At 40.4% G+C, this 14,603-nt stretch overlaps 1 protein-coding gene across 3 annotated transcripts in view; it reads right to left on the bottom strand.

Annotated features, from left to right (window-relative positions):
• Nucleotides 1-14,603, bottom strand: part of CRB1 (crumbs cell polarity complex component 1) — a 71,912-nt gene that overhangs the window by 10,579 nt on the left and 46,730 nt on the right. Inside the window, exons 8-12 of one of the 3 annotated variants that reach the window (XM_075182583.1) lie at nt 14,328-14,484; nt 12,785-13,685; nt 12,578-12,622; nt 4,055-4,183; nt 2,952-3,078 (exon numbers count right to left, since the gene is read on the bottom strand). In XM_075182583.1, coding sequence (XP_075038684.1) covers nt 2,952-3,078; nt 4,055-4,183; nt 12,578-12,622; nt 12,785-13,685; nt 14,328-14,484 — 1,359 coding nt within the window. Of the gene's footprint in view, nt 1-2,951; nt 3,079-4,052; nt 4,184-12,577; nt 12,623-12,784; nt 13,686-14,327; nt 14,485-14,603 lie in introns of those variants that run through there. The other 2 variants (XM_075182584.1, XM_075182585.1) reach the window with 2 other exon arrangements.

Here is a 14,603-nt window from a genome sequence, read left to right as displayed (position 1 = left end):
ATACTGTAGTTGCAAAATTTCCATAGATTCAAGATGCATCACTGAAATTTTCCCCTGAAAATATCCCTGTTTTCTTATTACTAGCTAATGGTGCCTTATAATATGCTTTCTCTGTATACTGGAAAAACTGGTAAAGTCATCTGCAATGTGAGGATATTGACCTGATTTCATAGTGTGGGTGCCCCTATAATTCATACAATGCTTGATAATAATCGATCAGGTCATTATTGTGCTTGAAAAATGTGTACAGAAGATGACGACTATAAATCTCATTATGCAGTTAATTTCCGACCTCAATAGCAGACCCAACTGTAAGCCAGAATTGTGCCTGGCTCTAAGAACATGTGTTTGGCCACATAGAACAGTGATTCCATTACTCTACTATGTATGTCCAGCTTGTATTGCCATCTTCAGTGTCTAGTATAATCCTGTGTGTTGTATAAATACAGATTGAAGGAAAGGGTGTTTAAAAATATAAATAAATTGTATTCTGAACATATTCCGTAGAAAAAGGCATGAAAGGGACTATAGTCATATTTGCCTATCCTCCCAGAACGTCTGTGAGATTCCCAAATTTTGGGAAAGTCTCCCAGATTCCCAGGAGAGAGGGCCACCCTTCTGCATCCCTCCCACTTCCTTAGTGAAGTTGGTGAGGCATGAGCTTTGATGTGATTCACTGTAAATTGCATCATCATGGCCCCACCCCGCTATATGATGACCTGAGTTGTGGCATTGCACATCAGGTGACAGGGCAGTTATGATGCAAACCAGGTCACCATGCACCCTAAGAGGAGGTCAAAAAAAATCTGCAAGTGTAGGTATATTAGCATCCCCATCACCTTTATATAGTGGATGCCACTACCCAGATGCAAAGTGTCCAAGGACATTGTAATAAAATGTTTATAACTTTGCTGGCAGATTATTCTAAGATAGGGCTAATTCAAAGGAATTGTAGAAACACTTTTAATGTAATATTTGCCATTGTAAATATTATGTATAATGTTACATTTGTATTTCAATATAATTTCTGACAAAGGGAAGTAGTTGATGATTCAAAGGAGATATTCTGTCTTGGTGATCATGATGATACAATAAAAACATGATTAACAAACATTGAAACAAAGGGAAACATGAGAATACATTTTAATGTACAGATAATAAATAAAAACAACACATAACATTAACAATACAAACAGACAGTACAAAAGTGATGAATATAGAATGAGATGTTCATTTTTAATTTCCTAAACAGATTTCATCTCTGGGTGAGCAGGAAACAGAAAGGGACTTATTTAGAGTTGGCCGCATTTTGCAGCACATATATGCATAAAAATTATGTCCAAAACAACAAACATACTAAAGTGTAAATATTGAGTTGCACAATTCTCAGTATATGTCCAGCTCAAAGCACAGCAGCATTTCTGGGGCCACAAGCCTAAGATAGGCACAAATCTAGATATGGACAAGACTTAGGGCTAGATTTACTAAGCTGCGGTTTTGAAAAAGTGGAGATGTTGCCTATAGCAACCAATCAGATTCTAGCTGTCATTTTGTAGAAGGTACTAAATAAATGAAAGCTAGAATCTGACTGGTTGCTATAGGCAACATCCACAATTTTTAAAACCCGCAGCTTAGTAAATCTAGCCCTTAGTTTGCAAATGCATATATTTACGTTGCCTGCTTTTCCAGGAGTCCAGGATTGTGTTTTAATACACAAAATAAATTAGTACATAAAAGTAATAGTGTTTCCACAACTGACCAATACCTTCTTGAGATGTCCGTGATGTATATTTATGCAATGTTAGTTTATTCTCTAATAGCTGCATGTAATATTTAATATCACATTCAATAATATATATATATATATATATTACACACACACATATACATACACACACACACACTGGTAAAAGTGAAAATGTAGAAGAGGCTGTATTAAAAGTTAGTAGTGGCGGTATGGAAAATGTAAGTGAATGGATTTTGATCATTTTACATAACGGAAGAGGAGTAGCAGTGTGGCATACCGCCGTATACCCCCCACTGTAGAACAGTAGCCCGTAAAAAAGGTCCTTGGAGGGCACCTAGACATATATCACTTCTCAGTTGAGTACATAGCTTTATACTTTTGGCGTTTTCTCAATGTCATAATCGCAATAAATGCTGTGAAACAAGAGTGCAGGTTTCCTGGAATTTACTAGGATGGAAGTTTGATTTACAATTTACCTGGAACTCATATTTGCGAGGAAAGAGAGGGAAAGAGAGAAACAAATAGAGCCAGAGAGAGCTCATAGGGGCATATTCAATTAGCTTTTGGATTCGCGGTAACGCGCGTTGCCACGAAAAGTGCGCGTTCTTGCGAGTATTACGGTACCGCATTAACGCGGATTTTCGTTCGCAACCCTGTGGGCTGCGAACGAAAATCCACGTTATTGCGGTACCGTGTATTACGTTTCGCGGCTGTTCCGGCGCGTTACCGCGAATCCAAAAGCTAATTGAATATGCCCCTAATAGTGATATAATGATAATTTTCAAGTATTGATTTGAGTGGGATAAGAAAGCATTTTAACTCCAGATAAGCTCATTTTAACATATTAATTGTACACAGTTTATATCTGAGATTTACACAATATATGGTGCATTAGCATTATCACACTATGAGCGTTCTCCGGCTCTATTTGCTTGTCTATCTCTAGATTACGCCCCTGCTGGATGGGGTGTCCGTGCTGGAGTAGCTGCTATCAAATTTATGGATTCACTGTTTTGAAGCGCTCATTACAGAGCTTTTCTCGTACAAATATATATATTTGCCTATGACAGGGTTACTGATCCTCATATTCCTGATCCCCCCACTCCACTGCTGGTTCATCATCCATGCGCAGAATCAGGTAGGACAACAGTTGGAAAAGGTTCTGCCATAGAAGCATAGACACATAGAATGACATATCGCTTACATCGATCTCGCAGAACTCCCCAGCATAGTTTAAGTCACAGAAACAGTGGAAGCGGTTGGGCAGGTTCTGGCAGAGACCTCCGTTTAGACAGGGATTTGACTCGCACTCGTCAACGTCAATCTCACACCTGAAACACAAAAAAAAGCACAATTACACACTTTGAACACATGTCCTCATATCATTAAATACTCCTTAAGTCTAAAAGTCCTACATTACTATCATTACTTATAGCTTTTTATTCATACCATCTCCATTGTATAACATTACCTAAAACTTTTTATTTAGAAATCCACCATCATACATCAGTATGTGTTATTTTGTATATAATTTCCCAAAGTTTATAATTACCAATGACTTTCTAGAATAAAAATTTATATATAACTTATTATTATTATTATTATTATTATTATAATTATAACTTTCATTATCATCTATTTATTTATATAGCGCCACTAATTCCGCAGCGCTGCACAGAGAACTCATTCACATCAGTCCCTGCCCCATTGGGGCTTACAGTTTAAATTCCCTAACATACACACAAAGACTGACAGAGACTAAGGGGTATATTTACTAAACTGCGGGTTTGAAAAAGTGGAGATGTTGCCTATGGCAACCAATCAGATTCCGGCTGTCATTTTGTAGAATGCACTAAATAAATGAAAGCTAGAATCTGATTAGTTGCCATAGGCAACATCTCTACTTTTTCAAACCCGCCGCTTAGTTAATCTAGCCCTAAGGGTAATTTTAACCATACTTGCCAACTTTTCCCCGTTGACTTTCAGGGATATCACGGGGGAGATGGGCGTGCAGGGGCGGGGCTCGACGAATCGCATCATGTTGGCCCCGCCCCTAAACGATTGTCACAATTTTGGCCAATTACAGTAGGGGGAGGGGCTAAGATGACACGATATTTGGGTCATTTGTGTAACTTTGTATTTAGAAATATATTGCATGTTAATGCATCTGATGTTTTCTGATTGGGATGCTAAGTTCATTCACATAAAGATGCTTGGTGGAATTCACTACTTCACTAGAACATACAATTAAGTTCTAATGTGGCTGTTCATATGACCACATTCGGTTCCTGACCTGGTGTAACTTACCTGTTTCCCACAAATCCTGGTTGGCAGGAGCAACCCAGGATCCCTTGCTCATTGGTGCAGTTACTGAAGTTATAGCAAGTTATGTTTTTCTTATCATCTCCACAGAAAGTGGAAGGCATTCTGTTAAATCTGCAATGATCAAAGAGACTATGTCATGCATCTAAATAATAGCACACGCCTCAAAAAATAAGTAAAATATATGTAAATCATTGATAATGGCCAATAACGTTGGCCTTATAATAGTGTGTATGTGGTCTAAATGTATAGGACATAAAATACCCCATGGTATTACAGATTTTTTTGCTTATATGTACCTCCATGTTTCTTCTTTGATGTTCAAATATTCCGTATTTGTGGTATGATTGCAGAAAGCACAGAAATGAGTGACCTTATTTACTGCACAATCTCACTGCGCACCGCAAATCACATTAGCTTTGCACCGGTGTGCCTAGATTGGTCTGCCTAATGCACATCAAGGTGTAGGCATACTTACTGGTCTTTGAAGATGCCTCTATGAACTACAAATGTAAAGATCACATCAAAGTCCAACCTCCTACCACTTTGCAAAGTTTATCCCTATACAGATATAGGATATGAACCCAATCTCCACCACATCTAATCTGGTCAAAAATCCGCTTCTAAAAACATGTCCTCTGCACCCCATGATCTGATTTTTTATATCATCATTCCAAAAATGAAATCTAATTTTTGCACTACTTCGCAGAACGAGGCATACCTATCTACTTCATACTTGGCACAGAATACTTCCGGTCTGTGCAATTACTATCCTCAAACGGTGCAAACTTCTGCTACTGTGCAGAAGCTGCCATTTTGCTCTGCAACCTAGTGCACTTTGGCGGAAACCTAGGTGCACAAGTACAAATCGATACAAGTGACCTATGAGAATTTTTACACTGTGTGTCTGCAAATTTGCCCATTAGAAATTACCCGCAGTGTGTGCATTAGTATTGAATGTTTGCTGAAATGCAAGGTGTGACCTCAACACCACCACTGTCACAAATACTAATAAAAGCCAACATAATTAGAGGAAAAACTCTAATTCTGTTAAAAATCCTATTGAAAAAAACATATGTTATTATATTAAGTTAGACTTAAATCAGAAAACATAAAAACTTGTACATCATTGTCTGAATCAAGTCTATCTATTTATCAGCCCATTGACCGAGTACAACCCTCAAAAGCTCTTCTGAGCAGGGCGAAAACACCCTTCTTTTATACAAACTAGACAGAAGCCCTCACTCAGTCTGAATGGGGACCCAGATTCCAAAGTGTAGGGACTGGTGGAGGGATATCAAAGTTATGCTGTGGCACTATTTTCTGAAATGTGGGAGCTGGTGGGAATTATTAATGTTATCTGGTGGCTTTTTATTTACTGTAGGGGCAATGTAATGTGGGGTTACAGGGCTATTAAAATATTGCAGGGGCTAATAATATTATTAATATGATGTGGAATCTCCATTAAATGTCAGGCTCATTGGGAGAAGCATATGTTTTAAATTTGAATGCTATTACAGACGTGGCCAAAAAGATTGGCACCCTTGCAGGTTTTTTTTTAATAATGCAGAAAATTGTTGAAATTAAAATGTTTTTTTTTTTCTACATATGCATGAGGTCTGCAATGGAATAAAACACATGAAGAAGGAACATTTACTAAGTCACAGCTTATTCCACACAGAAATCCTTAAGAGTCAGATAAAACCATTGGCACCTTTTAGAAGTAGTTAGAAAAAAATATTTTTCAAGAAGGTGACTTTCCTTCACTTTGGAACGGAACTTACCTGTGGAGAGTAGAAGGTCATTCTGTGTACGACAATGAGCATGGAGAAAAGAAAAAAAGCCAGGGAAGTTTCAGTGAGGTCAGACGAAAGATTGTAGCAAAGCATGAACAATCTCAAGGCTGCAAATCAATCTCCAGAGACCTTGATATTCTCATTTCCACTGTACATAATGTTATTAGGAAGTTTAAGGCCCAAGGCACTTTAGTCAAGCTCCCTGGACATTGCCGCAAGAGACAACATGATTGAAGATTGCAGTGCAGGATTGTTTGAATGGTGGAGAAAGAATCTTGATCAACTGCCAAACAGATTTAAGCTGACCTTCACACATGACCTGTGCAGCATCCATAGTCAATTCAATGAAAGGGGGTTATATTGTAAAAGGCCGAGGTGGGATCTACTACTGAGAGAGACATAAAAAGGCCTGAATGGAATTCGCCAAAACACATCTGAACAAGCTAAATTCCTGCTGGGAGAATGCTTTGTGGACAGATGAGACCACATCATCCCTTTGCTTACAGAAGCCAATGCAAAAAGAGCAACTTCCCTACAGCTAAATACGGATGAAGTTCACTGATATTTTGGGGTTGCTTGTGAATGGTAAAATCTGAACATTACCAGGCCATTTTGGAGCGCAATGTTGAAAGCTGGGTCTCAATCTAAGGTCATGGGTCTTCCATCAGGACAATGACCCCCAAACACCCAAAGCAACCAGGAATCATTCAAGACAAGAGCCTGGATGGTACTTTTATGTTATCTGGAGCCATTTTTGAATTTATGCCATTTTTAAATTTACTTTCCGGGGACCAGAAAATTTTAATTGCGTCCAAAAGTGACTCGAATACGTTGTCTTCTCTGACTTCCAGTCTCCAAATGAATTCGGCTAAATACGACTTCAAATGCTGCCGCGTTGATCTATTTTGTTTATTCCGCCATTTAGCAGATCCCCACATTCGTTTGATGCTCTGAGTATGGACATCAGTGTCAGGATTGACTTTTAGCGATGATTTACTTTGAAGTGTTGAAATCCGGCCTTTTCCAGTTGCTTTGTCTGGTAGGCGCGCCAACTATCTAAGTAAATTATAGAGCCTCTTTCGATATTGTCCAAAATCGCAGTCATTAATGTTTACGACTTGCGATCATCCACATTTACCGAAAAGCACTTGTGCGTCTCCCGACAGAGTCCTCCGAAGAGCCACTGCTGAGGAAGCACTCGGCTGGCATTATTCTTACGCTTAGTGAACAAGTTCTCATCGTTTTCGACGATTAATCCTTCACATCCGATCTTCTGCTTTGGCTGTTGATTGAGGTACTCGGTGCAGATTTCTCGCATGTAGTTGTTCCAGTCGACGGTTGTATTTCTGCTTATGCCCAATTCCTCTTTGTACAATTTGATCGATGTCAAATCCATGGCCCAGCAATAGAAGAAGCAAACGGCTGTCACGAATGGTAGACGACTGTCAGTGAACTAATTTCCCTGGCGGATGTTGACCTTCTTTCGACAAGTAGATTTTCTACAATTCCAGAAAATACATGAACCAAAGTAGAGCTTCATTTCATGATTTCTTTGACACAGCATCTTAGCCGGCAGTGTTCCTTTCTTTTGGAAAAATGCCACAGCCTCTCTTTCGGTAGAAGGCAGAGTGAATAAATTAATTTTTAAATGTTGGTTGTATTTTATTTTTTCAAATGGCTCCATGGCTCCAGATAACAGTAAAGTTTCAAATGTCGGTTGAATTATTTTTTTTAATTTGAAAAAAATAGCCATTTTTTTCATTTGGCTCCAGATAACAGGAAAGTATTATTTTTTCAAATGGCTTAAGATAACGGAAAAGTACCGGTTGGACTTTTCTGAAGTGGCCGGCAATGAGACCAGGTCTAAATCCCATACTCCGGTGGAGAGATTTGAAAACAGCAGTTGGAAGAAGAACCTTCAAATCTGGGAGAACTGGAGCAGTCTGCACAAGCAGAGTGGACCAAACTGCCAGCAGAGTGGTGCAGGAAGCTCATCCGTGGCTATAGGGAACAGCTGAACGCAGTTGTTTTCACAAAGGCTGCGCTTCCACATATTAAGTCCATACTTACCTAGCCTCCCAATCATACTCCTGATCCTACCCACTTCCTATTAAAGATGTCAGGACAGGGGCCTTAATGATGTAATTTCCCGCAAATTATGTGATTTTCAGCACTACATTATCTCTGTACTTGCCACTTGACCTCCCATCCTGGATCTCCTGAAGGAGGCTAATTTATTAAACACAAATGCTATTATATTTAATGTTGGGATTCATTGGGGAGAAGGAGGCATAATAATTAAAGATGGTTGTTATCAATGTAACTTTGTGGCTGTTTGGCGGGAGGAGTATTCTCTACTTTGCTTGGCTTTGATGGAGGTGAATAATACCTATCCCTTTTCTAAACCAGCCCCAAACTTTCCAGGATCCGGCCAAGCAGCAACAGAGCTTAAGACACCAGCTGCAGAAGTAGTAGTCAAAGATTCAAAAACAGACATGAGATTGTCCAATTTTGGGTGCCCGTCACGCACATTTCAGGACTTTTGTCCCAGTTGCAGAGACAGCCGGGAGATATGACCCACTTCACAGTGCACTGCTTCACACTGATCGGCTCGTTAATGGGGAGCCGCATGTACCCATCCCAGCCCTGCCAGCAGCTATACTTTATGGTGCACAGCATTGGTATGTGACTGCAATCAGCCCACAGCACTACAGAAATAGTTGCTTGTAAGTAGAAGTAGGTAGAGCATTTTTAATAACACTTAAATGTCAGTATAAATCAATTAAAGGAGATTAAGTAGACCAGTATTATGCAACCTGTTGCCCTCCAGATGTTATGGAACTACAAGTCCCAGTTTGGTAATATGGGGGTTGTAGCTCTACAACTGCTAGATCATTGTGGTGGGGTGGAAGGGGAGATTTATTTGGGCATATAATGATGTCTGACCGAGTGTGTGTAGAGGGACAAAGATCTATGTTTATGAAGAAGGTCCTAAGTGTGCTCAGTGCTAGCTGTTTGGATATAGATATATATGTTTCATAATATTGAATATAAGGAGGAAAAGAGTGAAATGTTGGGGGCATATACACTGTAAGCACTATAGATAGAGTGATATGGTGGAAAGGTGCTGAGGAATGCTATGGAAAAGGAATTGTGGCACGGACAGGTCTGAGAGGGGGGAGAGGGAACAAGCCGGTATCTTGCCTTGGGCCCCATGGGGTCTTAATCTGACTCTCTTCTGAGGCCATAAGATTCTCTGTGAATATTGTAACCTGTGATGTATAAACTACTTATAAGTGTAGTTGTTCATGAAAACATATTTATATAACTTCTCTGGTCCATCCCAATAAATTATTGGACAGTACTGGTCTAACGACACACACAAAGCTACTCATTCTAAACTGCTCACCCACTTTGTAGCCTATGTACTTGATACATCTGTACATCTATTGTTTTGCAAATTACAACAATAGTACTGCCAAAATCTATACAGCAGTACAAAAACATCTCAGGTTCATTTGAAACCACCGATAAGTGAATTTTTGTCTTGTATTAGGAAGCTCTTTTATAACAGTGACAATATGTGCAATATTGCTATCAGCAGCTGCATGTTTAACCTATTACAGTGAAATGAAAACATATATGTCAGGACTTGAATTATTTTCTTCTGCAATCCAATGATCAATAGGCAACCTGAAAATGATCCTCTAGCAAAGGTTCTCAACTGTACTAAACTCATCCACATCTAAGAATTTTGGGGGGGGACTTTTTTACCATTACTTGATAAGAGCAGCCAGAGGGCACTGTTTCTCACTATAAGAAGCAGACATCTGTCAGCTCTAAAAAAGCCAAGCCATTATATGAAGCAAGTGTGTACTGGATATGGCACCTAATTGGACAACCGTGGTTCTGTGTAATCAGGTTTCCACTTCAATTTTTATCATGTAAAAGTTTTATGGTTCCCCATAAAACTCTTGCACATAGAATTCAATTGATAATTGGGGGCGATGGATAACTTCTTTTTAACATATAGATGAAAGTCCTTACTGGAGGATCATTTTGTGGTTGACCAATGACCATGACTAAAATACCTGTTGGAGAAGAGATGAGATTAAGTACTTTCTAAAGTAGACAAATAACTTTAAGATTCCTAATAGCGAGAGGACTTCAACCAAGCTATGTACAGTCATGGCCAAAAGTGTTGAGAATGACACAAATATTATTTTTCACAAAGTCTGCTGCCTCAGTTTTTATGATGGCAATTTGCATATATTCCAGAATGTCATAAAGAGTGATCAGAGGAATTGCAATTAATTTCAAAGTCCCTCTTTGCCATGACAATGAACTTTATCCCAAAAACATTATTTCCACTGCATTTCAGCCCTGTCACAGAAGGACCAGCTGACATCAGATCAGTGATTCTCTTATTAACACAGATAAGAGTGTTGAAGAGGAAAAGGCTGGAGATCTGTCATGCTGATTGAGTTAGAATAACAGACTTGAAGCTTTAAAAGGAGGGTGGTGTTTGAAATAATTGTTCTTCTTCTGTTAACCATGGTTATCTGCAAAGAAACACGTGCAGTCATCATTGCTTTGCACAAAAAGGGCTTCACAGGCAAGGATAGTGCTGCTAGTAAGATTGCACCTAAATCAATCAATTATCGGATCATCAAGAACTACAAGAAGAGAGGTTCAATAGTTGTGAAGGAGGATTCAGGGCACCCAAGAACGTCCAGCAAGTGCCAGGACCGTCCCCTAAAGATGATTCACTGCGGGATCAGGGTACCACCAGTGCAGAGCTTGCTCAGGAATGGCAGCAGGCAGGTGTGAGTGCATCTGCAAGCACAGCGAGGCAAAGACTTTTGGAGGATGGCCTGGTGTCAAGAAGGGCAGCAAAGAAGCCACTTCTCTCCAGAAAAAACATCAGGGACAGACTGATATTCTGCAAAAGGTACAGGGATTGGACTGCTGAGGACTGGGGTAAAGTCATTTTTTCTGATAAATCCCCTTTCAGATTGTTTGGGGCATCTGGAAAAACACTTGTCCGGAATAGGAAAGGTGAGCGCTACCATCAGTCCTGTGTCATGCCAACAGTAAATCATCCAGAGACCATTCATGTGTGGGGCTGATTGTCAGCCAAGGGAGTGGGCTCACTCACAATTTTGCCTAAGAACACAGCCATTAATAAAGAATGGTACCAAAACATCCTCCAAGAGCAACTTCTCCCAACCATCCAAGAATAGTTTGGTGACGAACAATGCCTTTTCCAGCATGATGGGGCACCTTACCATAAGGCAAAAGTAATAACTAAGTGGCTTGGGGATCAAAACATTGACATTTTGGGTCCATGGCCAGGAAACTCCCCAGACCTTAATCCCATTGAGAACTTGTGGTCAATCCTCAAGAGGCGGGTGACCAAACAAAAGCCCACAAATTCTGACAAACTCCAAGAATTGATTAGGCAAGAATGAGCTGCTATCAGTCAGTATGTGGCCCAGAAGTTGATTGACAGCATGCCAGGGCGAATTGCAGAGGTCTTCAAACAGAAGGGTCAACACTGCAAATATTGACTCTTTGCATAAACTTAATGTAATTGTCAATAAAAGCCTTTGACACTTATGAAATGCTTGTAATTTTACTTCAGTATACCATAGCAAATCTGACAAAAAGGTCTAAAAACACTGAAGCAGCAAACTTTATGAAAAACAATATTTGTGTCTGTCACGAGTCGCGGTGGTGCCTCAAGCCACCGTGACTTACTTTGCCCGCAGGACGCGTCCCCGCCATCTCCATGACGACCGGGTCGACACTTCCTGTTTTCTACCCGGCCATTGCCAGGGCAACGGTCGGAATGCTGTAGTTTCTAACACCGCGTCCCAGCATTAGGGGCAGCCGGGCGCGTGCGCAACTGGTTAATTAAATTATATTATTTATCAGCCCCTAAGACTGATTACTCCCTGCTGGGCTCCTCTGCTGCAATTGCCCAGTCTCTGTATATAAGGCAGGGAGGGCTTAGCCTCCCTGCCGGTTATAGTTCTCAGTCTGCTGACCTGACCTGCTCCTGTGCTCTGTATCTACATTTGGATTGGATTTCTTGTGTATGACCCTTGGCCTTGTTTATTGGACTTTGACTCTTTGCCTGTTGCCCTGACCTTTGCTTCGTTTCTGGACCCACCTCGTTTGCTGCCAGTCCTGACATCTTGCCTGTTTCTGGCCTCTGTACCTGCTTCAGACCTAAGACCTCGGCCTGTTTCCTGATCACGCTTGATTCACTATTCCCCGCTACGCTGTGCTACGATATGTTTATAAACCTGCTCTGAGTTTAAGACCTGGGTGGCATTCGAGTATCTTTGAGCATAGTGAGCTCTACGGGGAAGGCGGCTGCTATAGGTAATGACCTCAACATCTTGTTCTACAAGTTTATGATAAGACCGCTAGCCATCACAATGTCATTCTCAAAACTTGTGGCCATGAGTGTATATACTAAGAAATGTATATTCTGTGTAAAGATGACCAACTCCAGATTACATAAATGGCTATACTTCTGCATCCTAAGGTTTCAGAACATATTTAAGATTATTTATCTTTCATGTTGACAAGTAGATCTAAAGCATACAAACTCGGGGTTGCAGCTGTAAAGCAGCGATTCTGAGGCTAAGGCATCTCTAAGCCACACATATACACACATCACTTAGAGATAGGTGATACATACATTCTTACCAAACTGAGAGGTGATGTTTCAGACAATGACAACAAACTGTAAAGAACATAAGAATGAAAGATATGTTAATACATACAGATGGACATTAACTTCATCCTACCATATGAATGAGAGAGAAATAAAAGCCTTAACAGGATGGAGAACGTAGTGTGTTCCTAAATACAGTGCCATAGGCCATAGCAGTGTCTTAGTTCTCACCTGCAGTGCTGCCCCGTGAAGTTAGCTGGGCAGATGCAGAGGTATCCTGCTGTTCCCATAACACAGGTTCCACCATTAGCACACAGATGACCATGGCAGCTGCTGATGTCACAGTTAGTTCCAGTGTAACCAGATTCACACTCACATTTATAACCACCAGGTTCAACAGTGCAATTGCCGTGTACACAGGGGTTAGGCAGACACTCTCTGATGTCCTTTTCACAGAAGGCTCCAGTTCTCCAGGCAGGACAAGTGCACACTGCGTGGGTGAACACATCATGGCAGCTGCCTCCGTATAAACATGGGTGAGAGGCACAGGGGTCAGACACCAGGCATCTGATGTCAACACTTTCAGGGGATGTTTTTACAAACTGCTCTATTTGTGGTTTAACCACTAAGTAATCTGAATCTGCAAAATATGGTAAGTGTATTCCTTCAATCAACACTGTGCCCAGGCATCCGCTAAAGTTCCTCTTTATACCATCAATGTCTACACCCAGATGAATATCTGTGCCTTCCCTGAGAAAATTCAGGTTTCCTGTTGCAAGTGAACTGATTATTTTCTCTGGCTTTCCATCAATTTCCATCTGCCATGTAGAGGACTGAGATCCAGGAGCTGTCATTGACAAGGTCACAGTGTGCCACTGGCTGTCGCTCACCGACTCCATGCTTAGTAAACTCACTGCACTGAGGTCATTGCCACTCTGTAGATGAAAATGCAGTAATTTTCTGTGGATGCCAACAGTGATAATTTCTGGTTCTCTTTGTGCATGCAGAAGAACAGACTCAGAATCAAGTGTGCGAAAACCAATTGTTAAGTTGGTGAGGTCTCTCATTATCTTTCCATTACTCCTAAAGGTGATTTCATGTCCTTTCCCACTGAACAGTGCATTGGAAATACCTGTTATAACAATAATATATGAATAAGGGACACAACACAATTTTTATGACTCACATAACACCAACACAAAACGAGAAGACATACAAAGATTCACTACTATGGGGCTGATGTTCTGCCCACAAGCAGGGCCATACACATCTTAATATGAATCTGGCTCCATATTGGCAGCATATGCACCTGATATATGAGCAGTGTGAATTTGCGCAATATACACTAGGCAAACTGGCATAAGTTCAACTCAGCATCAGGCCCAATACTTTCAAATGTTCTCCTTCTAGAGTGACTGACACGTTTGGACTTAAATCCCTTTGATATTACTATTACTACTAAAAACTGTATACTAATATTTATAAATACTTATCTGCCACCCAAAGGAGCTCATTGCTCCTATTTAAATATGCTTACTGAAAGAATTGGTTCATCTACCAAGATATATGTACATCAACAAAGCCATCATGTTTGTGCACACTGTTAACACAGTGTACAAAGGCAGGTACAATGGCATCACAAACTTGCACCAAGCTGGACTTGATTTGCTTGTGTAAAAGAGCCTTCATGCATTCTGCAGTAACTAGATTAATACGTGCTCATCCAGATACCTGTTTAACCTGGTTCCACATTAATAAGTACTTGTTTACGTACATTCATATCCACCGGGCACAGGCTGGCACACAGATCCAGGAGGGCACTGAGTGAACTGGCACCACTTCAGGTCTTTACATGTCTTTCCTGCAGTATTTGGAGGACAGGTGCAGTTATCCCTGACATGACAAATACCTCCATGCTGGCAAGGGCTAGACTAAAACAAGAACAAATATAAGTCATAAATATCATTAACCATTCCCAAAATGATAAACAATAGCTACTTATGCTTCATATGTGTTATGCCCACATTTCTACTCTTTTGTCCTATAAGCT

This window comes from Mixophyes fleayi, chromosome 8, assembly GCF_038048845.1.
Source record: "Mixophyes fleayi isolate aMixFle1 chromosome 8, aMixFle1.hap1, whole genome shotgun sequence".
Lineage (NCBI taxonomy): Eukaryota > Metazoa > Chordata > Amphibia > Anura > Limnodynastidae > Mixophyes > Mixophyes fleayi.
The sequence above is the reverse complement of the archived record's forward strand: the minus strand, read 5'-3'. Positions and strand labels throughout refer to the sequence as shown.